The following is a 25,800-nucleotide window of genomic DNA, read 5'->3' on the forward strand; positions in this document are numbered from 1 at the left end:
TACGTATTCAAGTGGGTAAAGCATACAGTAACTGTTCAGTAGTTGTTCCATACTATCCTTACCTCCTTCAGAAGTTCAACACTGTGCTCTAAAAGGTGGATTAAAGATGAGTATTCCCCAGTTATCCTTAAGCTGGCTTCACAGACACACAGGAGCTGAAGGGTCAACTGGGTAAGCTGAATTTTCCAGAAAGCAGGATGACGCAGAAGGCTTAAATATACTTCTTCAATAAACAGCATTACTTCTGTTGTCTGCATCAAATCTTTTAACTGTGTTTTTAAAAAAAAAAAAAGTCATTATATATTAAGTACACACAAAGGAAAATTCTGAGTTATATAAGAAGCTTTAACAATAAAATATTTTTCTCTAGACCTATAAAGATTTGATGAGATGAAGAAATGTGCATAACTCAGAGGGTTAAACTATACAACTCTGCCTTCTCCTTTTGGCACTAACCAAAATACAATTTACTACTGTTTTTGTAATAGCTGGTTAGAACAAATTCTTTGCATTTATTTTTCTAACTTCTCTGAGTGTAGATCTCTTAAGACAAATTACATATGTTGAAAGAAATTAAAATTGGTTTTGCGCTCTCCAAATGAACTCCCTTTCTATTTCAGTGCAGTTACCTGATAGTAAAGTTAGCATGTTATTCTAATGCACTACTAAGTACTTTTCCTACAAGATATTTGTTCAGATAAACTTAATTGAGAAAATCATTTCAACACTTGGCAGACGTAATGAAAGACCACATTCAAATGGTAGGGTGTCTTCTCAACAAACAAATGTATTAGATAGGAAGGAGTTGGGTGCTCTTGAAAATCCCAATTCAATTCAAACCCAGCTGTTCTGATCAAAATTCTGGAGTTGGTATTAAGGATATGGTCCTGCTCACAGACACACTGGCATTTCCCAGAGATTACAAACAATGAACCATCTGCTTCAATCAGGAGCCTTGTGTCTGTTAAATTCATCAAGAGGAAACCCTACAGTTGACCAGCTGTATCTTTTACCAATCGTTACCACCATAATAACCCAAATGACTATAAGTTATACTAAGAGAGAAAAATTAATCCCTAGGAAGCAAGAGAAAAAAAGATATTAAAAGACCAAGAGGGAGGAGATCACAAAAAATACCAAGCCATAAAAAATAAATCTGAGCAGTCCAATAGCTAAATTATTTTGCTCTTTTACAAATATACACTAGAAAAACAAAAGGTCACTCAGAAAGGGAATTAAAATAAAGCCTCATCTTTACTGGACAACATATTACGTTGAGTACATTTTTTTTGTGCATACCTTAAGTTTTCCATAGTAAAAATATTTTTTTGAAAGACAACCTTGGCAAGTTAGTATTAAAGGCTCTCTAGTCTTAAGCATTACCTAACAAGAATTCCTAACAAGAATACTTTGAAAGTAATGTCCCATCTTTATGTAAAAACAGATCATGTGCACTGAATAACATGTGTGATGACAAGAATCACAATTACAAAGGAAGAACTACTGGAACCAAAGTCAATAGTGAAGTTTAAAGCAGGTGAGTCCAAAAAAGATAATATGATAAATAAAAGATGGAAAAGCAACTGGCATGAGAAAAAGTAAGAGTTTCAATGGCCATCATTTCAGAATAGGTCATAAGTAGGGAGGCAAATCTATTTCTTTTTTAAAAAATTAATTCATGTGATTATATTAAGGTGTTCAATATGGATTGGACCACATCTGTAATGGCATATTCAGCTCTAAGAAAAATGTCATAGTAGCATTCTAAGCACCAATATACTAGAGATTTCCTGGCAAAGGATAGTGAAAAATCTGAAAACCATTTCATGCAGAGAAATAAATAATTGATGAAGGGGGGGAAAAGATGGAAGTTTGAAAGAAGAAATGAAAGGAAGAGAGAAAAACAGTAAAAGGGTTTTAAAAATGCTTGTTTTGTTTTGTTTTAGTCTGTTGAAAATAAAGCAGACTAATGGATAAAGTCTTAGGAAAATGCAGATCAATTAGCAAAAGTACTTGAAAAAAATAATTGGTTACCTTGCAAAATAGCATCCTCTCTATCACTAAAATATTCAATGCTTATGGGACAGTTGTCTCTTGGGGCATATAAGAAATACCTGTAATCAGTGGGAAAAGGGATTACATTGTCCCTAGTTCACTCCCAACTCTCAGATACTTTCTAATAAAGTGGATTTGTAAGTGATTATATGTATTTAAATCATTAACTCCATGACTTTCAAATTATGTATCACTTTTTTGGTCACTTATCTTGACTATTATCAAGCCATAGATTCCCAGAGATATTCCACAGAGCTCACTTTGAGAAGTATTTAATTTGAGACCCCCCTGGTTAATTTGGGGCCTCCCTGGTGGCGCAAGGGGTTAAGACACAGCACTAAGAAGCTATCCACAGCCACTGCAGCATGAGTTCGATCCCGGCCAGGGAAGTGACCCACATGGTGCAGAAGACCTCTCCTGACTCACCCACTGCTCCCCTCACCAGTGTGTATTTCAGTCAGTCTGCCTGTTCAGCTCCCCACCTTGTCTCTGGTGAATCCTTTCACCTCCCACACCTCTGGCCTGTACCCCAGTACTTACATGCATAAATAAATAAATCTTTTTTAAAAAAAAGTATTTAATTTGTCAATATAGGTTCATGAAGACAAAAAGTTTTACCAGATCTTCCACTGCTCTACCAATCATCACAGAACAGGGAAATGCAGCCATGATGTGAAAACGTACAATCTAGCTCAAAACATTCTGCCTATATATTGCTTTATTGCCCACACAAAACAAATCTTTGGAAAAGCCACAGGAGATTTCATTTTAATTAACTTTGCTCTGCCTTGATTACAGGAAAGCCTATTTATGAGTCACAAAGGAAAGATTCACTCTAGTCACTCTTTGCTAACAAACTTAAAACAGGTCATCTGTGACCGCAAGTGATCATTTTGAAAAATATTCCGATTCTCTCCATTCACTAAGCAGCATGGTGCTCAGATTCTGAGCCTCAAACTCAATTATGGGATGGGATAGCCTAAAAAATGAATCACTATACTAAAATCATGACAAACTGCAACAGGATTGTTTTTTTTTTAAATCTGAGGTTATAGAGACATTAACTCAAATTTATCTTTCCCCTGAACTCCTTAGCACTTTATCCCCCATGTCTGTTCAACATCATTCATCCATCTAACTTTGAATTATGATAATTTAAATACAACACTTGTCTTAACTCCCTTACTAGAAGCTTCTCAAGAGCAGGACCCATCAGGGTCACCACATGTTATATGGGGACATGTAGAAACTGGAATATAGCCAGAACTCAGTCAAGCCCTGCATCCCCAGGACTAAACCTGCCCAGACATGCACCTTTTTCTAATTTGCCCAAAAAGATCTTTTTTTTTTTCCTTTTAACTCTCAGTGTCTAAGAGAGATTCAACTTAAAATTCTTTTCCCTAAGAAGTCTCTTAAACAAGGAAGTTTTCGATCCTAGTTATCCTAAGATAGACTATTGATTTATAATGCTGTGAATTCAGTTAACATTGTATATATTTTTAACACTAGATTTATTTCCTTCATCATCTCTAAAAGCCTAGAGCCAGCATTGTGTCTGTGTTTGCCAAAACCAGAGATTCTATATGTATAATGACAAAAATCAACATTCACTGAGACTTTGCTATGAAGGAGAATGCAAAGCTTTACCTGCAAACATGGAACCATGTCACAACACAGCTGAAGTATTTGTTGTTCCAAAATTGATGGTTGTCCTTTTTCGCCAAGACCCCGGGGCTGAAGTAAGACTTTAAGCAGGGCTAATCGGAGTTTAGCATATTCTTGTGACTGGGATGGTTCACAATATAGATACCATAGAAATGGTGCCATGATTTGGATACATGAAACTTCTGACCTGCAAGTCATATAATGCAGAAACTAGTCATTGAGTTAAACAGAGTACCAAGCAGGTAAAAGGCAAAGATCAACGTAAATAGCTCATCACATATCACAAACTATTATACCATCAAGTGTTAGTTTTCTAACTCTTCTGTTCCACCATGACCTACCTAGACTCATACCAAACAGCTGGGTTGTGTACTGGGGAAAATGACCTGATTTCTACTTGCACTCTGAGTCTCTACTTGCATACTCAGAAGCATCTATAGCCCAGGACCAGTCTTTGGAGAACATCAGAGTCATCTAAGAAGCTTTCTAAAATTATAGATGTCAGGATGCACTGTCAGGGAGTATGAAACAGGAATGCATTTTTGGAAAAACTGTACAGATGGGGTTCTGTGTAGAACAAAGTCACACAGACCTTCCAAGATTATATTAATCACAGATCACATTTACTTACAGTGTGACAGCTACTGCATTTATATCTCATTTGATCTCCACCACAACTCTAAGAAATATAAAATACTATCCCATTAGGCAGATACAGAAATTGAGGCAGAGAAAAGCAGAATAATTTGCCAAGCCCCACCTTTTTCTAAAAAAATGTTATATATATTTTACATCATGGTTCGTTTTTGTACAATATTTGCTTTCTCCTCTCAGGTGTAGTCCCCAAAGAATTCCCACCACCAATTCACCCCTGAACCATCACCATAGTCCCTTGTGCTCTTCCAGCCCCTGTTTTGATCCCTCTCTTTCCCCCTCCCCTGCAGAATGTCTCTGATTTATAATTGCCTGTTAATTTTGTTTTTTAATTTATTATAATTATTTTTTTCTTGATCCCTTATTTGGTTCCACTATACTCTTCCTATAAGTGAAACCATCCGATAATTTTTTTCTCTCCTTTTAAGCTTTTCCCACTCAAAGGAAGTAAGAAGCCCTACAAATCTTTCCTATCTATTTGCATTTCAATGTATCCTAATAGCACACAGACCCAAGTCACTAATATGCCAGAATGACCTTTCACAAATGAAAATGTGATCCTGTCATTAACCAGTTTTAAAAAATACAGCCTTCAGATGAAAGTGTTTAGCCCAATTCACAAACCCTCCATAATTTGGTCCCAGAATTTTTTCCAGACTTACTTTGGCTCTCTTCTCTGCACTGAACTAGACTAAGCTTATTTCAGATCTTCAACCAAGTCCTCCAGGCTTTCTTCCCACTTGCTGTTTCCTCAGCCACAATACTCTTCTCGTCCTCTCTCCTTTCCCTTCCTTCCTCTACTGAATTTCTACCATTTTTCAGTTTTTTCCTTCAAAAGTCCCGATGCTTTCCATGATAACAAACCTAGCTCAGACCCCATTATGTGCTTCTACAGGAAAGTGACATCATTGTCGTTATTTATTTAATATCCCCTGCCAGATGACAAGCCAAATGAGGAAATGGACCACAGATTCTTGTTTATTACTGTATCACCAATAAGTGTACACTCTAAGCTTCAAAGAGATGCTCAATCATTAAATGAATCAATTCAGTTATACTAAGATATAGAGTTTTACAATTAGCATGCATCAATTAAACATCATAATTTCATTTAATGATTTTCATATTTATTACACATAATTATTAGATAAGATGCAACAATGAATCAGTTATTATCTATCCTGCAGAAGCATAAAGTCTAATGGGCAATCAGTTCTGTTCTGCACTAGAGAACAAAAAGTGAAAAGAAAGGTAAAACATGCAATATTTCATGAAGGAAAGAGCATTTTAATTAAGGTTGACAATTTAATTTTATAATATCATACATTCCACAGCAATGTGATTTCAAAACACCATTGACACTAATAAAAATTTTAAAGTTACCAAGTCAGTAAGATTTAATTTATGCATTCATTCATTTATTCGCTTAGCAAAATTTACTAAGTAACCACGGTGTACCAGTCACTCGTCTATGTACTGGAAACAAAGCATGAAACAAAAATAGATAAAGTCCTTGCTCTGGTAAAGCTCACAATCTGGAGGATTTTTTTTCTTAATCACAAGCACAAATACTACACAATCTGTAAAAATCAAACGGAGGACATTTGAATTCATAATTATTACTGAAGCCTATCTATCATAAATTCATTTTCAGATGCTAAAAAAACTTCCTAGATCAAGCAAATAATGTATGCATAGGCTGGAATATGAATAAGTTTCCAGAGAAGAAATTTAAGAAACAGTGTTTCCCCATCTCTCTCGAATAATGCATTCCCTAGAGAATAAATACTACAAGGTGTCAAGATTATCCATGAAGAGCTTAACAGTTTTCTGTTAAGATGCTGAAGGTGAAATGAAAATTTCATATAAAGAAATATATATTTCTAAGATACTGTTTCTATTTGACATTAGGAGAACAATGTTGAGCTTCTTTAAGGATAATATACTATTTTTAAATCTCCTTGGGTAAATCTTTCCTACATGCTATCTGATGATTAAATCTTACTTCAGTGGGGTATGAAACTGAAAGAGCTCAGGAGAAAAGGAAAATAATAAAAACAAATAACCTGAAATTTCAAAGTGAGTAAGAATATCAAAAATGTGCTGTGGCAACATGTGACCCCATACCTCTAAATCATATACAGTACTATAAATCAACGCTACCTCAATAAAAGAGATTTTTAAAAATTTAATAATTGTATATGTATCTATACACAAGTCTTCACTGAGAGAGAAATAGTTGAAAAGATCTCCAATGAGAGTGAAAAAACCTGAGGCTTAGATCCAGCTCTACCACTGACTATAAATTACCCTGAGTAAGTCATTTAATGTTGCTCTTCTTACAATCTCTAAGTATCCACGTCTGAAGATCATGACATCAATATCAATTTACGCAATTCTCAGTTGCATAAAGGTAAAACTTTACTATCACAGGTCTTCTACAAATTAATGCAGAATTTAATTATAAAATAATGTTCAAAAATTCTAAGACAAAGTTAAACTTCATAACATCTATGTACTATTAAGAATGAATACAAACAGCTACTATAATAATCAACAATTCCTCACACAGAAAGAACTAGAATAGAAGGTATCTTCAGAACATTTTGCCATGGCTGTGAATTGTTATTTATATTCTTAATAAATTACCAACTTCCTTTATTACCTTCTAAACAACAACTTAAAAACTGCTAGCTTACTCTAAAATTAAACTTAAGAAAGCTAACAGTCTGCTGAAAAACGAAGTCAGAATTATCAATTTCATCTTGCAAACAGCCCAAAATGCAAAAGTGGAAATGAGGCATTTGACATTATTCTGTGCAAATAAATATAAAATAATTTAGAACTTTTAAGAGAGTCTAGATGGCAGACACAAATACCTAAGAGCTAAACTAAAAGAAATTAATCAATAAAGCTCATCAGTAAATAAACAAGAGTCAATTAAAAGCCTTTCATTATGCATATCTGGCAAATTTCTTTAGAACAGCTACTTCCAAGTTCCAAAATAATAATACTCCTTCAAAATCAAAATTACAAAAGGGTAAATTACTTGTCAATTATCTCAAGCACTGGAAAAGAGAGATATTCTTAAGAACTGCCCTAAAAGTAAGCATATTAACAAAGTTAGCAATAATTTAAAAAGATGACACTGTTGATATACCATCTATTTAACAAAGGTAATTCCATTAAACAATGCAGTTATAAATCCATTCGGGACATAGCTAAACAAAGACTTATTTAGCAAATATTAATACCTTATCTTTGAAAATGCAATCCTAGGTGAGGGATAAGAGGATAATGATGTTTATTTTGAGTTATTGGTTAAAATGCTACATGGATCTTTCTCACTGACAGATGATTACAGTGTTCCCTATATGTCTTTAAAATTTCCGGGCCTCCCCTGGTGACACAGTGGTTGAGCGCTAGGCTGCGAGGCTGCCTGCACCCTCTGCAGCGAGGGTTTGAACCCTGCCAGCCATGGACATACCCATATGGCACATCAGACCTCTCTTGACTCACCCGCTGTTCCCCTCAGCAGTGTATTTCAGTCAGTCTGTCTGTTCTATTCCCCACTCTGTCACTGGTGAATCCTCTTACCCTCCCATGCATCTGGCCTGTACCCCGGGTCTTGTATGCATGATATGGACAGATCTTAAAAAAAAAATTTTCCTTCAGCAGTCCATTCTGCAAAGAAATTCCATCTAAAATTGAAGTTACAGACTCAGAAATGGAATCCTAAGAAACTGTGTCTATAGAACACTATAACACCTTCAAGGGAAAACAAAACAAAACATGGGTATACTGGTATGGCAAATGTAACTCAGGCTCTGGATTACCCAGGGTAATGACTCCATATCATCACCTTACCTGATGGTACTAATATATGATGACATTACCTATTGGGAGGCACCCTATAGCCCACTGACTGAGTCCAGTCAATCTTTGGGCCTCACGTATATAAATTTCAACATTTACAGAGCAACCCAAAATGAGCCAGGCATTATTAATTCAAAAGTAATGAGGCACTGTCCCTGCCCTGGAGAAGATTTCACAGTCAATAGAGAAGAGTAAGTATAGGGCAATGTAGTAAGTATACAGGTGTTAGAAATCACCGTTGAAGTTATTATGGACGCAAGTATGAGAATTACCTAGTTTAGGACAGGCATGAACTAGGGCAGAGAACAGAGATTTTATTTTTTTTTTTTTTTAAATAGAGGCATGTTTTATTTATTTATTTGTTTGTTTGTTTTGTTTATACATGCACTGGGTACAGTCAGAAGCGCGGGAGGGTGAGAGAATTCACCAGAGCCAGAGCGGGGAGCAGAGCAGGCAGAAGGACCGAAGTACACTGCTGAGGGGAGCAGCGGGCGGCAGGAGAGGTCTGCGCGCCATATGGGACCCTCCTCCGGTGGCGGGGAGCAGCCAGGGATCGAACCGGCGCCGCAGAGGCCGCGGGCAGCTTCGCAACCCAGCGCTCAACCGCTGTGCCACCGGGGAGGCCCAGAGAACAGAGATTTTAAATAGAGATTTAAAATAGAGAAGTAAGGGCCTCCCCAGTGGCACAGTGGGTTGAGCGCTGCACTGTGAGGCTGTCCGCAGCCTCTGCAGTGTGGGTTCAATTCCCAGCCGCCCAGAGAGATACACACATGGCACAGCAGACCTCTTCTGTCTTGCCCACTGCTCCCCTCAGCAGTGTCTTCGGTCCGCCTGCCTGTTCTGCTCCCTGCTCTGTCTCTGGTGAATTCTCTCACCCTCCCGCACCTCTGACCTGTACCCCAGTTCTTGTATAAATAAATTTAAAAATCTGTAAAAAAAAATAAATAAATTAAATAAAATAGAGAAGTAAGTCATGAAAGGGTTGGGTGAAGATTCCCGGGAGTAAAAGGTGGGCATGAAAAGCAAAAGCACAGAAGCCAAAGAATAGCACCACTTCCTGTGTGGAACCAAAAGTCAGTCAGTGTATTGCTGAAGCAGAAACTGTAAGATAAAGATATGGGAAGACAAAACTGATGAAATAGGTAGAAGCCATATTATACACAGGGCCTAGCATGACATACTAGAGTTTATCCTGTAGCCCAGGGATTTTCCAACTATTTCAGAAACTAACCTATCTTTTTTTTTCAATCAACAGTTTCCAGGAAATAACATGTAAATTTTAAGGAACACAGCTGAAGCAGCGTGGGGCCTTCCCTGTGCTTAGCCCACACACCACAAGTGCAGTTTGAAAACCACAGCTGTGATGACTGAAGCAAAGGAGTGAGACAGTAATATATGCTCTCCTCATACACCACTCTGAGGGATGCTTAGAGAGTGGCCTTTTGCAGGATGAGATTAAGGGCAGAGACGCCAGTTAGGAACAGTGGTGACAGCTACAATCAGAGAAAATGACAACCTGAGTCAGGGCCATGGTAGCAAGGATAGAAGAAAGGAGGTATCTTTCAGGACCATCAGGAAGTCTTGGTAAAGCCAAACTAAGTACACAGATAGAGACTATTTGGTCCCAGCTGGCAGTATTACTTGATTTTAATTGGCAGGTTTCTGATGAAGATTTTAACTCATTAATAAATTTCCAGGAGGAGGAACCTATTTTCTCTATGTATTGTGCAGTAAACTAAATACTCCTAATATATATTTCTAATATTTCTAATCAGCTCTCCTAACTAATACCTAACTTTATTACCTTTTGTCATATTCAATACTTACTCATCAATAAAACCTTTGTCTCTTTCTTAAAAAAAAAAAAAGAAGATTCCATCCTACTCTAAGACATTTCTTTCTTCTAGAGAAAACATTATAGTCAAAGCAGCTGAAAAACAAAATATAAGCTCTAAAATTAGCATAGACCATTCCACTGCCCTCATTTATTTTACTTTACATTACCTTTCAGGGCACTGCTGGAAAAAAGCTGTCAGCTGCTGCAAAAGTACCGGCCAGCAATCAGGTCTATGTTCAAGCACAGTGATCAAAGGCTGAGGATGATTTCTGAAAAACAAGTCACATTGAAAGCTGTCATTTCAGGACTACACATTCTCAATATCCAAATATAGCCCACACCATCTACAGACTTTTCCAAGGATTCATAATTGTCATAAAACTATCATTGGCTGCATTTATTGCAGTTGGTTCCTTAGAACTGACACTTTTTCCCCTTTATCTAATTTTTACAGAAAAGAGAATGAACCCAAGAGACTGAGAGACCCAAATATGAGAACAGACTCTAGCACGAAATAGCTGTGGGATAATGGCCAAACTCCTGAATCTAGTAGCTCCCTTACATGCCTTCCCTTGACTCCCTCATTCCTAGGAGTACTTCATTTGCGCTCCTCCACGTTTTCTAAAACTGAAAACTCTGTTTCTTCTAACATTGTCCCAACATAGAAGGCATTATATCTCTCTCTCTCTATTTCCAGTTATCGCCATTCTTCTCAGCATATGGATCTGTTCCTCCAGCATACTTATGATGAGAAAAAAGATATTTCTCCCAAATTTCAGATTGTCCAAATTGATAATGTCTGAAATGTCTGTTGAGTGAGGAAGAATCATTTTATTAGTAGTATAGCCATTAAGAAATGTAGACTTAACAAAACATTAGATCTGAAACCTGAAGAATTCTCAAATAAAGACATTTTAAAAAGAACAATAAAACAAGTTATTTTAAATAGTTCAAAAATATCCTAAAAACTGTAAATACATCAGCTTTTTGGTCTATGAACAGTTTTTAGTTAACACTGATGTGGCTTTCTCCACCACAAAAATTTTTTCAATAAAATTTTTAATGCTCTTTGTAAAAAAAATATAAATATATACATAGGAAGTAACTCTTTAGCACAAAAAGAATAACACATATGGTGCTATTCTTTAATCTTAATTTTAACCCAACAATACATCACTAGCAATGATTTTTCAAAAAGAAAAATCAGACCATCAGTTACACCCAAATGATTTTTTAAGACTGCCTTCTTGGTGGTTCCCAAAATATGATTACCTTACCAGCAATATCACTCATCACCTGAGAACTTGTTGGAAATCCAAATCAATTCTCAGGCCCAGCACAGATCTAATAAAGAGCTCTAGAGACAACTCTGATGCACTACTATAAAGCACTGGTTCTCAACCCTGGTTGAATACTAGATTTATCTGTGAAGCTTTTTTAAAAATACCAATGGCCAGATCTCACTAATAATGGGGTTGCTAGGAGTAGAGTCCATTAGTAATTTTTTTTAATTCTTCTAACAATTCAACTGTATTGCCAGGGTTGAGACCTACAAGTGAAAAACCACAGAAGAGGGAAGCTTTATGATTTTTGTTCTCTTTCAAACAAGTATGGCAGATCCATCACACTGAAACACTCAAGTTAAACATCTTCCTGTTACTACTACACAGTTTCTGGATATTGCAACACCATCTCTCTATTTCTCCTCATCCTCACCTAATCTATCAAGCACTAATCTATCTATCACATGCTGGCAGCCTCCTATTTGTTAAAGCACAGACTATTCCTCACTGATCAGATGAATTGCCATTGCCATTGCTAAGAAATAAATTGCTCCAAGCAATTTATATGCCAAAACTCAAAAATAGTATCAAAATCACATTTCCAAATTCCAACTTGTTGGCAGTTAAACCTATGTAGAATTTGCTTCCACCCGGGTTACCACAGATATTAAGAAACAAATGTTACAAATTCTACAAGTCTCTCAGGCATATCACATCAGCTGAACTTAGGTGGTAAGTTCAAGTAGGCCATATTCAATTAAACATGAAAAAAAAGGAAAGGGATGATGTCTTCTGATAGTCATCATGCTGACCATCCACTAATTTTCTAGCTAATGGCATTCATGACCACTTAAGAAGAAAATCCAATAAATTAACACATAGGTTTTGTGTAATCATAAGTCATCCCTTACCTGTTCCCACTCCTTACTCCAAAAAACTATTAAGGCTCTATCTCCTTGTTAAAAGTTTATCCAAGTTAAATCAAGTCATCAGCATTAAGAAGTATGCTTTCAAAGTAGGATTAGAAATAGCAAACATATAGCAAAGAACTATTATAATTAAGCTTCTACTTCACTGAGAGCATGATCACTGTCATTATAACTTTGCCACATGAAGCTAAAGACCTGTTTTGCTACCTATTGTATTTGGCAGATTCTATTTAGCATCTCAAACTTAAACTTTAAAAATGGTATTAAATAAAATATAGAGATAGTAATTATACAGATTAATTACTAACTTAGACATCTAGATAATTTTTCCAGGGAATTGACTGTCATATCCAAGTGAAAATATTGTAAGAGAAAAATACACAATGTTGATTCTAAGAAAATCCTGAAACTGTAAGGGATGGGGGCAAGTCCAAAATAAGAACAATAATTCTTACTGTTGATTAACACTTGATTACTAACATTATACTATTTAAACTGAGTACCACTATTCCAAAAACAGTTATAATTGCCAAAATCTTGTTTTAATACTTTACACATAATGAAGAACTAAATTTCCCTTTATGAATCATCATGTATAAATAAACAAAATAATATATAAAGTCTTGTGTTTAAGTAATAGAATGGATGACACTATTTAATTACATATACTTTAATATGCAACTGCCATACATGAAGGTTTCTCAATCTTAGCTCTACTGACTTTTGGGAATAGATAACTCTTTGTTGTTATTCAATGCACTATAAAATGTTTAGAAGCATTCCAGGCCTCTACACAGTAGATACTAATAGCACTCTCCCTAGTCATGACAATCAAAAATGTCTCCAGACACTACCAAATGTCCCCTGGGGGGTAAAATTGTCCCTGGTTAAAATGCACTGCATTAGATAAAATGACAACCACTGTGAGAGGCACAAAATTGATTAAAACATGGTATCATTTTTGAGTTATTAAAAAAAAGATTGTAATTGTACCTTCACTCTTCCCTATGCTGCATCAAAAGCAGTTAGTTGATCAATCATGCTCAAAAATTTAAGTTTCTTACGGAAATATAGCTATCAAATATTAACATATGGTGTTCAAGTTAATCAGACAATAGAAACTTAAGACTTAAAATGGAAAAAAATGTGAAAGTATTCCTTTATGAATATAGAATCATGTTCCAAAATAAGTAATATACATGCTAATTTGAATGATAGAAAGTAGAGCTATTTTCCTATTTAAAATAATATATTTAGATCATTTAAAATGTCGTAAGGCTAAGTAAGTTCACTCTTGATGTATTCAAAGACTGATGACTAAATTTATGGCTTATTCAATATTTTTCTTTTCTTTCTTCCTCTCTCTCACTGCCTAACAGTCATTCTGCTTGTTCAAGTAAATCTACCTGTAAAAGATCTAGATAGATAGAAGGACTCACCATAAAACAAGTCAACTTTCTCTAAATTAGAAGACTGTTGATCAAGAAAAGTAACAATTACAAGACTGTTGATCAACAAAAGAAAACCAAACTGAAACAGTTGTACCTTAAACTTTCAATTATTCCCAAACCTGTTATTCAAATTAATGATTCAATTGTCTAAAATGTTTACGAAAAATGATAAATGGGTTAACCATACAATCAACCTGATCACTTGTAAAATCTAGTTTTACAAGTTACACAAGATTTTTTAACAAACATAAGGGCCTCCCTAGACATTAACCTAGGGGTTAAAGTCTCAACACCATGAGCCAGGGAGCTAACCCACATGGTGCAGCAGACCTCTCCTGTTTTGCCTGCTGCTCCCCTCAGCAGTGTATTTCAGTAGATCTGCCTGTTCTGCTCCCCACTCTGTCTCTGGTGAATCTTCTCACCCCTGCATCTCTGGTCTATATCCCAGTACTTATATGCATAAATAAATAAAAATAAATCTTAAAAAAAATAAAAGTGAGTATATTCTTATACAGACACATCTATAACTCAGGGGAAAAAAAAAACTACAAGTGAAGACATGAGGTTACTGAAATAGTAGAGGAAGGCACAAAATTAAGAGTCAAGAGTTGCAAATTTACATTCTATCTCTGCCACAAATCCTGTTATCTCAGGCAAGAGAATTAACCTCTCTTGGGAAAAGTCTCTTGATGTATAAAATGAGAAAATCAGACTAAGTATCTTCCAGTGCTGAAGTTATTTAACCCAAACCACCCATTAAAACCCTCACCTTCATACTACTCAGGACTAGAGATAGAAAAGAACCAAACCTTGTAAAGGCAGAAAGCCATAAAGGTAACTCTCAACTATTAATAATTCTATGCTAAGCTTAAATGATTCTAAAACCAATGTCAAATAAAATCTAAGATCTCAAAAGAGAGATAAATCATCCATTTTTTTTATTTCAAAGAGAAGTGCTATGTCTAGAATTGAGTTCACATAAATGTTTAAATCAGAATTTTCTAACTCTTGAGACATCAACTATATTCTCCATCAATATAACCAAGCAACTTCTTTGGTCTCTAGTATCTCTTTCTTACTGTCCATTTTTTTCCAACCAAAGAAGAACCAATTTCTTGTACAGTCTTTACACTTTTCCATACATGATTTGTGTTTCACTGCCATGATAAGGAAAGCATTTAACACAGTACCTTGTACATAAAATATAAGTAGGGTACTACTATGAATATCAAGCAGGTAACTTATATTTAAACAATAGTATAAGTAGCTTAAAAATTGGTGTGTCTTTTTATTCTTTGTATGTTTCCTCTTCAATGCCAAATGTACTTCTACAATTAATGTAACGTACACACACACACATGCACACACTCCCCAAATCAGCTTTTTAATTTCTTTGAATTCTGACTGGATCATGGAAAACCCACTTAGCACAGTTCCTTTAGGACAGTGTCTCAATTCACACTGCTTGGGGGGGGGGGAGCATAGAGAAAACAGACAGAGTTTGATACCTAATTCTTCAGTGATTCTCACCCTTTAATAATACTGTCAACAACACAGTGCAGTACATGCATCTTAACAGAATGGAGGAGGAAAAGAAATGAATGATAAATTCTTGGTTCCACTAGGCTAGCACAGAGGCAATGATATAATAAGGTATGCACTAGATTCACCTTGCCAAGTATAAATACATCAGTCTTAATAGAAAAGAGGGAGTAAAAAAATTAGTCTTGTGCTAGGCAAATCAAAAAGCAAAAGTTATATGTAACCTTTAGGTCACCTCAACCTTTCTACTATATCTCTAAATATAGGAAAGCTATGATTTGATTTACATCATAAATTCAGTGATAGACACAGATTGCGTTTTCTGTGTGAGGAAACAATGCCTGCAGTCACCATGCATTTTCATGTATGCAGCTGTGACCCTGGCGCTTTCAGAAGCATAGCATAGCACTTACTACATCAAATATGCATTTTAAAAGCATTTCTCTACCTGCTCTGAATTTTGATTTGCAAGTGCTGGTGAGAAGCCAAAAAGGGTTTTTTGTTTTGTTTAAAAAAAAAAAAGCTCTGCAGATTTGTAGATTTTAAGTTAAATTACTAACAAAAATTGTTATGAAGAGTCTTAAAAATTTTTACTATAAAAAAATTAAACAATATTTGTAAATTATTAGGTACCCAACAGTTTTAAGACAAATATAATTTATATTTTCCACGCAAGCTCTCAGAAAAAAAAAGACCTAGAGAAAAAATGAGTTGAACTTTGACATTTTTTATGAATTTCATATTTTCTTTGGGTCTATAAGGTAGACAGGGGAATATTAGGATTAACTTGAAAATAAACTCCATATTCAAATAATTCTGCCCTCACACAAAACCTTTTTCTTAGGATTCCAATACTGAGAGACAGTGTTTTAATGCAAAGGTGTCTGCCAGTGTCAGAAGTCTAAGATTATTTTAGGCACAAGGTGATGGCAGGTGGGAGGGGGTGAGAGGGGGCAAGCAAATTGTGTTGGTAGGGAGAGAGGATCATACAAATACTTAAGGGATCTAAAATTTCTTTAAATTCTATGTCCTGATGACAAACAGACAAGTAAGCTGGTAAGGCAAAATTACAACACTTCATGATCTTAAAGACATTTATCAGCAAAATACCATCCCCATCTTTAAACATCCATATTTAGAATAATGTATAATGTATTTTCTAGTGGCAGTTTCTACCTGGAAGATTATTCAATATGTGTAGCTTATTCTTTAAGTATGACTATAAATCCCAGGTGCAAACCCCAGGTGATTACAACCATAAACTGAGAAAAAAGACTTCCCTCCATAGGAAAGAGAAAGAAATTTAAACAGAAGCAAAATATGCAGTTCAACAGAAAGAACCTAACTGCAAGGAGCCAGATGCCCCTTGAAAAGTACTACTGGCTCTGTTTCCCAATTAATGCCCCAGCTTCTTTCTTTTTCTTAACTCTGGTTTTCTCAGGGGACAGATCTGATACTGATGCACCCATCTTTCCCATCTTTTTTACTTGACTCTTCTATAAAGATGTCTACTTACTTACTAAATCAAGAATTCACAAGTCCTCTGAAATTATATGCAAAAATTTGAGTTCACGTCCATAAGTACATTTTCTAGGGCAAGGTCAAAAATCTTTTACGAAAGTCTCAAAAAGATCCTGACACTCCCTCCAAAAAAAGATTAAATACCAGTGAAACAAAGCTAACCATGTCTAGGGTAACTGCTATATTTCAGCCTTGTTTTAAAAAAAAAAAAAAGCCTATAAAGTAATCACTCTTTCCAAATGAAAGTTTATATGTGATGTGTTCTACCCAGAAATGGGGCTTCCTGAGAATGAAAGGTTTTGTAATTTCAGCAAAATAAAATATATTAATGTATTCTACTGGTTCCAATCCCTTATGGCAGCTTGATTGTGTAGTACAAATGATTTAATAATGGTGTTATGCTTACTTTATAATAAATAAAACCAAACATCTACATCTCAGGGGATCACTTTAAAGAACATATTCAATTATTAAAATAATCAGTTTCCCAAAAAGAAAATTGCTCACTTGGACAAGAAAACCATGATAATAACTGATGGTTGATTTTCTTTTTAAGTGTGAACAGGATTCTAAGCAACCTCATTAAGAAATAGTAACTGTATTAAGGAAACTTGTATAGAAATTAAAATTTGTAACAAATACTCATAATTAAAAACAAAGTATATTTTCAGGAAATTACAAAATGTAGTTTATCTTCAGAATACATGTAAAAAAAGACAAAAACAAAAAATTCATTAGATTTAGTAAGCATACAAAATTATAGAATAAAAGCATAGCCATGCAGTAGAATATTATGCAGCCCTAAAAGAATGGAATGAAGCACTAATCATGCTACAGTATAGATGAAACTTGAAAATATTATGCTAAGTGGAAAAATTCAGATATAAAGGTCACCTATTTTATCATTCTATCATTCTATTTATATGAAATGTCCAGAATAGGCAAATCCATCAACACAAAAAGTAGTGTGTTCCAACAACTGAGTAGAAGGTATAGAGGAATGAATGCTAATGGATATGGGTTTTCCTTTGGGGATAATAAAAATGTTTTGGAATTACACAGTGATAACACTAAACTATGTGAATATACTAAAAAAAAAATCACTAAATTATATACTTTAAAAGGGTGAATTTTATGCTATATAAATTCTACCTCAGTTAAAAATGTAAAATGTTCCAAACTTAACACAGTCACAAACCATTGTAAATTTGGTTAAATGCTTCTTTTTTTTTTCTGCTGTTTGTTTTTTTTTTTTTTTTTTAAAGATTTATTTATTTATTTATGCAAGCACTGGGTACAGTCAGAAGCGCGGGAGGGTGAGAGAATTCACCAGAGCCAGAGCAGGGAGCAGAACAGGCAGAAGGAGTGAAGTACACTGCTGAGGGGAGCAGCGGGCGGCAGGAGAGGTCTGCGCGCCATGTGGGACCCTCCTCCAGTGGCCGGAGAGCAACCGGGGATCCAACCAGCTGCGGCAGCTTCGCAACCCGGCGCTAACCACTGCGCCACCGGGGAGGCCCTAAATGCTTCTTAATTTTAGGAAAATTCAAATATTATGCGATGTATATGAATACTGCTAATACAATAAACTTACAAAGAAAGTAAGTTCAGATTTACTCCCTCATTATGCTTGGTTGATCACTTAATTGTACCCACATTAAAGAGGCTGATATGGAAAGGTGATTATGTTTTTCTAATATCACTGTGAAATACCGTGACATTATTTGGTATTTTAACCACTTATCCAGTGATCCCCAAGTTTAGCTCCACAGCAGAATTCCTTGAGATCTTTTAAAAGAATATATATAGGTTCTAGGTATTTACACTCATCCCACTAAGCTTTCTAAATCATAATTTATAAAGGTGGGATCTCAGAATCTATAGATGAAGTAAATTTCCAGGCATTCCTACCATTTCCACCTAGAGTGCATCCCTATCTCGATTTCCACTAGTAGCTACAGACAGTAAAAGATTTGGAAAATCACTTTTTAGAAATCATCACAGTAAAAATTGGCTGGTAGGATGTAAACTTAAGAGGGGCAAGATATTTGCAGGATCTTGATGTGTCTTCCCCACAGATTGTTTATTGGGTATAAGTTGAAAATTACTATACAGTATAAAAATTGACATTACTTGCAGCGAATAAAATTAAAATCACTGGTGAGGATTGTTAAAACATGAAATTCATTGAATAAATTTAGATATAACTGGCTTTATTAAATGATTCATGAATCAGGTAACATTTATGCATTAAGCAGAAAAGTGTTGCAGGGAGTGAGAAAGAGGATGGCACAAGAAAAGAATGATTTCAGGTCAAGCCATCTTCCCTGATGGGAAAACAGGGAGAGTCTTGTCACAATTTACCACATTAGCAATGACCAGGAAATTCCAGATTAATTGGCTTAAATTTTCAGTTTGGATTAAAGTTTGTAAGTATTAAGTCATGATAAGGCTTGGCGTGAAGGACCACATTTTGGGCCTGTTCCTTTTTCTTAATAGGGGCAGAATGGACATCATTACCTCCAGATGTGACATCCTGAGAAGGACACTGCATCATTTTATAGTATTCAAAAATGGCAATGTCATAAAAGATGCAGGATGAGAAACAGCTCCAGATCTCAAGAATATGAAGATTTGACCACTCGGGCCTCCCCGGTGGCGCAGCGGTTGAGCACTGGGTTGCAAAGCTGCCTGCAGCCTCTGCAGCGCCGGTTCGATCCCCTGCTGCTCCCCGGCCACCGGAGGCGGGTCCCACATGGCACGCAGACCTCTCCTGCCACCCGCTGCTCCCCTCAGCAGTGTGCTTCGGTCCTTCTGCCTGTTCTGCTCCCCGCTCTGGCTCTGGTGAATTCTCTCACCCTCCCGCGCTTCTGACTACCCAGTGCTTGTATAAATAAATAAATCTTAAAAAAAAAAAAAAAAGATTTGACCACTCAAGGCAGCATATGATCCTATTCTAGATTTCATACACTGGAAATAAAAAGGGAAAGACTATGAAAGGACATCATTAAGACAAATGACAAAACTGGAACATGGAGTTTAAAATATTGAATAATTTGATAACTGTACCCTGGTTATATGAGAGAAAATCCTTTTTCTTGAAAACACTTACTACTGAATATATGCAGTCAACTATCAAATAAAAAGGGCAAAGTATAAATAAACTGATGTCTCTAACCTCCCTAGACATAATCTTCCTGCATGCTTCAAATGGTGGCTGGAGGTCATCCTTCGAAATGGATATTAGAAAAAAAAATGCAAAATTATCTTAACGCAAAGAAAAAGCTAGCGATCAAAATTAAAACTGGGGTTTACATTTTAAAATTCACAATCACAAACTACTTTAGTGTACTTTTAGTCAGTGTTTACCTTGGAAGTTTGTTTTGTTGTTTGATGACCCAAAGGGATGAATGTACTAGCCTGAACAGATACCTAAGAGAATCGACAGGAATTACAAAGCACTTCAGTCCTTAAAGCATGTGTCTAAGTTCTTGAAATGCACTCGCCATCTGAACTACATTAACACTATACACATAGAACAAATACACTTATAGATCATATAATCTACTTTAATCTACTCAGGGTATAACCATCACTATTGGCCTAGTCACTCATTTCGGAGCACACCATCTGCCAATTTTTTTTTTAATATTTAATATTCCCTTATTTCAGAAAGCACAGCTTGATGTTGATCAGACCAAATCTTTCCACAAATAAGATTCTTAACATTTGATATTTGTGCATGTCAGCCACTGTCTGGCACATCAGAATGATGCCCGGATTCTGGAACAAGCAGTTACTGCTCATGAATTCACAGCTATTTCCTCACTTCAGCTGAGGGAAGAGAGATCTTAAAAAGATTGCTATCATATGAATATGCAGAGAAAAATTAAAAGCAAAAGCACATGATAAAATTTCAGGGGGGGGTGGGCAATTTTACAAAGCAAGTATGAAAATGAGCTTCTAATGAATTAATAAATCATAAAAAATAATTTAGTTATTCTTCCTTGCAACTGAAATACCAGCTCAAATATTGATTCTCTGTCCCACTTTCTACATGGTCATAATTAGAGACTATGTTTAAATAACTTAGTTAAATATAAGCAAGTTACAGGAAAGTGGAGTTGAAGATAACCAAAAGAAAATTCAAAGCAAATAGAGGGCATGGGGGTTGGGGGGTGGGCGGATGGGAATAAGTCTCAACTACAGAATATCTTAGTAACAGTTTTTTAAAAAGTAATTAGCATAAAAATTGCTCATAGTTAGAAAAGCACTTCTAAAAAATTGTTAAACAGTTAAATGCCTAAACTAGAAGTCACAAGCATGCCTCTGGATTGGATCCAGTAAGAAGGTGTTTAAAAATGCCCACCCTATTATTTTTAAATATCTGAGTTGTTTTCCAACGTTTAGAAATCAGAATAATTCACATAAAATGTTATTAGTAGTGAAAGAACTGAAGGCCTGGGAACAATGAAACCCCTATTGCTCATTGCAAAAATTGGCTAGTAGTTCTCAACCTTACCTGAACACTGAAATTCACCTTCCTAGGTGAATTTACACCAGTGCTTTGAAAATACACCAATGCCTGAGGGTGACCCTCCAGGCATTCCTGGGTAGGCCCAGACATTTCTATATTTAAAAGTACTTCTATGGGTTCTGATGTTCAACCAGAGTTGATACTTATAGGCCTAAAGTTTTGCACTTGGCATTTGTTCTTCATTTAATCACAGTAATGAAATGTTCTAGTTACTCCCATCCTAAAAAGATTTGAGAGTTGACATTCCATTTAAATAACTCCATTTAATGTCATTACAGCCACACAACTGAAAAAGGATCACATTAATATAAGTTTACTAATTACACACTGACTCTCCAATGAAATCTATCTCAATCTCCTGTTAAAATGCAGGTTACCAGAACAGGTTACCAAACCATGTTCCATACACACATATCAAAAATTGAAGACAAACTACTTGTGTACTGTAAAAATTGAAAAACTGTTGGTTTCTCAGAGGGTGCTCAGGACTTTCTCCCCCACTGCTCTTACAACCATCTGCCCTCTGTCCGTGAAGAACCCTAACTTGTCAGGGCCATGAAATTATTTCATTAAACAGAACAATGAGGTTTAAATCTCATACATTTTCCTCTTGCATTTGCATTAAGCTTGTTCTCTGATTAGATTACTTTTCCTTTACAACTGTTCTTTGGTTCTGCTCTTGGCTATGCATTGTCCATGGTGGATGTGATAAGATGAATTCAGGGCCTTCCAACTTAGGAACATATAGATCTTTTGCCTCTCAAGTAGGTAACAGAAATAAGAAAACACAATTAAGTTATTCAAATGCCCCCTAGTCTACTCCCAGGGGTTGCTTGCAGCTCAACCATGGACCATTAACCCTGAGGTAGAGCAATATTTCTCAAGAATAATCCACAAATGACTATGTCATATCACTGAGCAGTTGGGTAAATGTGCTGATATATGTCTCATAAAAAACACTACGATATAAATGGGAATCTCTGGCACGTGCACTTAATAACCTGTATTTTTCACAAGCTCCCTAGGTGATTCGTATGCATGGTAAGTGTAAGAACCATGGAGCTCTACATTCAAGAGAATACCCTGTCTGAAGCTCCTTCAGGAATTCACTGGGACCAAGAGAAGTCACTGGCTAACCTTCCAGGTCCTCACAGTCCCTCTCTACACCCTCATACGGGCACAACTTAAAAAAATTCAATATAGGCTTATTTAAAATGATCACATATTTTGTTTTACTATACTTCAAATTAATCAAGAATTAGGAAGAGAAGTGTGAAATATTTAAACTCCCACTGTATATTCGAGTCCTTAAAACCAGAAAAACAGATTAGTTTCATGCCCAGAAAGCTTACAATTATTTGTCATTCTACTTCTATTTTAAATTAATTCTACAGTATAAACAGTGAACACCTCTCAGTGGAGTTCTAAGCTTCTCATATCCTTTTTATGCTTTCATACACTGCTCATCAGTTGCCTTTCCTAGGCAGAAGATTGCTAACCAACATGCGGCAAAGAAAGCTCTAAAACAGCATGACAATTTTATGCTTGATTCAAGTAATAATAGCTGTTGAGGGGAATCTGCTCTTCAGGCTCACCTCTCTTCTGTTTCTACCATCTACAATCCCCCCTGGAGGAACTTAAGGCTCTTATACACTCAATTACACTCTACTGATTTATAGTGCCAAACAGCCACGCACATGAGGGCTCTCCATAAACATTACTGGATTATGCCGACTCAGGTGACTGAATCTGGATCTCTTAATGTGCCACCAATCTTAAGGCAGTATGATGTACCGAATATGGTTTCAGCTCCTTTAACTAGACTCCCTATTCACACCTTTCACCTATTGTTTTCTGAAGACACGACTTCAATTAGAAGAACCAACTACAGGAGAAAATGAATTATAAATAGGGGGAAAGGTAAAATATTACAGGTGACTAAAGCTCTCGCACACAATGAGGACAATAGGTATGAAAATCAAAGTAAGTCTATTTCTTCCACATAATAGAAAATGTCCTTTTACCATAATCTGAAATAGTGCTTCTTAATTGTTAGGGTGCCTATGAACTACCTGGAAAATCTAACAAGAATGCAAGCTATGTTTCAGGTAGCCTGAAGTGGGACTTGAGATTCTGCATTCCTAACATGCTCCAAGGTACTGCTGATGCCGCTGGGAACTCTGTTACTTAGAATGGAAAGGGGGTGGTGGGGAGAAACAGCAGCTTTGGTATCACCTGGGAGCTTTTTAGACAAGAATCTTTAACCCACCCTAGACTAGAAGAGGAAAATTTCCCTTCAACAAGGTCCCAGGTGACCGGTATGCACATTAGAGAACAGTTGACACCATCTTGTACCTGCTGCAAATCAGAATCATGTAGGACCTTTTTAGATCTACAAATATCTAGGCCTCCCAGCAGATCTGGTTCAGTTGGTTTGGGCATTTGTTACACCTATGTGTGTTTGTAAACAAGGTGGTTCTAACTGGCAGCCAGTTTTAAGAACAATTGAATTACTTCATCATGAGGGTTGCTCCCTGGCAGGCCGGGATCGAACTTGTGCTGCAGAGGCTTCAGATTGCTTCATAATGTGGTGCTTAACCCTTGCACCACCAAGAGACCTCTCCTGTCTCGCCAGCTGCTCCCCTCAGCAGTGTATTTCAGTCAATCTGCCTGTTCTGTTCCCCACTCTGTCTCTGGTGAGTCCCTCTCACCCCCATGCCTCTGGCCTGTGCCCCAACTCTTATATGCACAAATAAATAAATCTTTAAAAAAAAAAAAGAACAATTGAATTAAACATATGCCACAAGGTAGAGGAAAACAGAGAGCAATTGCTCATAGGTTAGGAATTTCTTTTGAGATGATAGAAATGTCCTGAAATTTATTATGTGATAGTTACATAACTCTGTAAATATAAAACCACTGCAGTGACATTTTAAATGGGTCACTTATATTTGTGGACCATATCCCCAAACTGTTTCATAAAACATTAAAACGTTCAGTAGCTTTCCTATTTTAAAATACCTAAGTAAACAACCCCAGCAAACAACAATGAAATGGAATTCTTTTCTATGCTACAGCTCTGGCCAAAGAATTTAAACTTTTGAAAAAAGAGAAAAACACAGATGTTTACATGACTCATCTAGAAATATTAAGATCTGCTCATCTCTTCAATAGGTTCATTCCTGGTCGACATAATGAATAAAGAAGAAACCTAAAGGGCCTCCCCGGTGGCGCAGCGGTTGAGCGCTGGGTGGCGAAGCTGCCCGCGGCCTCTGTGGCGCCGGTTCGATCCCCGGCTGCTCCCCGGCCACCGGAGGAGGGTCCCACATGGCGCGCAGACCTCTCCTGCCGCCCGCTGCTCCCCTCAGCAGTGTACTTCGGTCCTTCTGCCTGTTCTGCTCCCCGCTCTGGCTCTGGTGAATTCTCTCACCCTCCCGCGCTTCTGACTGTACCCAGTGCATGTATAAACAAACAAGGAAACAAACAGATAAATAAATAAATAAGTAAGTAAATGAATGAATGAATGAATGAATAAATAAATAAATAAATAAAAGAAGAAACCTAAAATGAAAAGCTGTATCTCAAAGGGAACCACTATGTTTAAAAAAAAAAAGTGCATTTATCAATGTGGAAATGTCTGTCCTGTATATCCCAAGTTTCCATTGTATTTCAAATAATTTTCCTTTTATTTTCCCTATTTAAAAATAAATTATACAGGGCCTCCCCGGTGGCACAGCGGTTGAGCGCTGGGTTGCGAAGCTGCCCGCGGCTGCAGCGCCGGTTCGATCCCCGGCTGCTCCCCGGCCACCAGAGGAGGGTCCCACATGGCGCGCAGACCTCTCCTGCCACCCGCTGCTCCCCTCAGCAGTGTACTTCGGTCCTTCTGCCTGCTCTGCTCCCTGCTCTGGTTCTGGTGAATTCTCTCACCCTCCCGCGCTTCTGACTGTACCCAGTGCATGTATAAACAAAACAAACAAACAAAATAAATAAATAAATGAAAAACATGCCTCTATTAAAAAATAATAATAATAAATTATACAAAAATGCAATTTTGACCTTATTTTTTAAATTGGCTTAAGAAACACTAGATAATGTACTCAGAAAAAATAAAAAATAACATTAAAATTTCAGAAATAAAATTTTAGGAAAGATCATTGAAATGTGTGAGACAGTACTTATTACTGAAAGGAAAGTACTATAAATAATTATAAAAAATGGGCACCACTCAATATTTTGGAGCTAGGATTCAATATTTTGTTTGTTAAGATTCAGATAAATGTGGTGTCAAATATTCAAAACAGCAGGTGCTGTGCATATTCAAGTTAATAGCAGTTGAGCAATATCCCTGGTGGGTCACCATAATGAAGGAAGTCACTTTCCCCCATGAACCAGTGCTTTTGTTCAAAGTCATATGTTCTCATTCTTTTAAAGCAGGCACATTCTTTTTTTTTTT

General features: G+C 36.4%; 1 protein-coding gene across 3 annotated transcripts in view; it reads right to left on the minus strand.

The window, feature by feature from the left end:
- The window catches only part of FOCAD (focadhesin), a 268,670-nt gene that overhangs the window by 191,269 nt on the left and 51,601 nt on the right, over positions 1-25,800 (minus strand). For all 3 annotated transcript variants that reach the window (XM_037495054.2, XM_037495055.2, XM_037495056.2), the window contains 3 exons: positions 10,255-10,356; positions 3,703-3,907; positions 63-269 (listed from right to left, as the gene is read on the minus strand). In XM_037495054.2, coding sequence (XP_037350951.1) covers positions 63-269; positions 3,703-3,907; positions 10,255-10,356 — 514 coding nt within the window. The remainder of the gene's footprint in view (positions 1-62; positions 270-3,702; positions 3,908-10,254; positions 10,357-25,800) is intronic.

This window comes from Talpa occidentalis, unplaced genomic scaffold (genome assembly GCF_014898055.3).
Source record: "Talpa occidentalis isolate TD23 unplaced genomic scaffold, MPIMG_talOcc4v2.1 talOcc4.7, whole genome shotgun sequence".
Taxonomy (NCBI): Eukaryota; Metazoa; Chordata; class Mammalia; order Eulipotyphla; family Talpidae; genus Talpa; species Talpa occidentalis.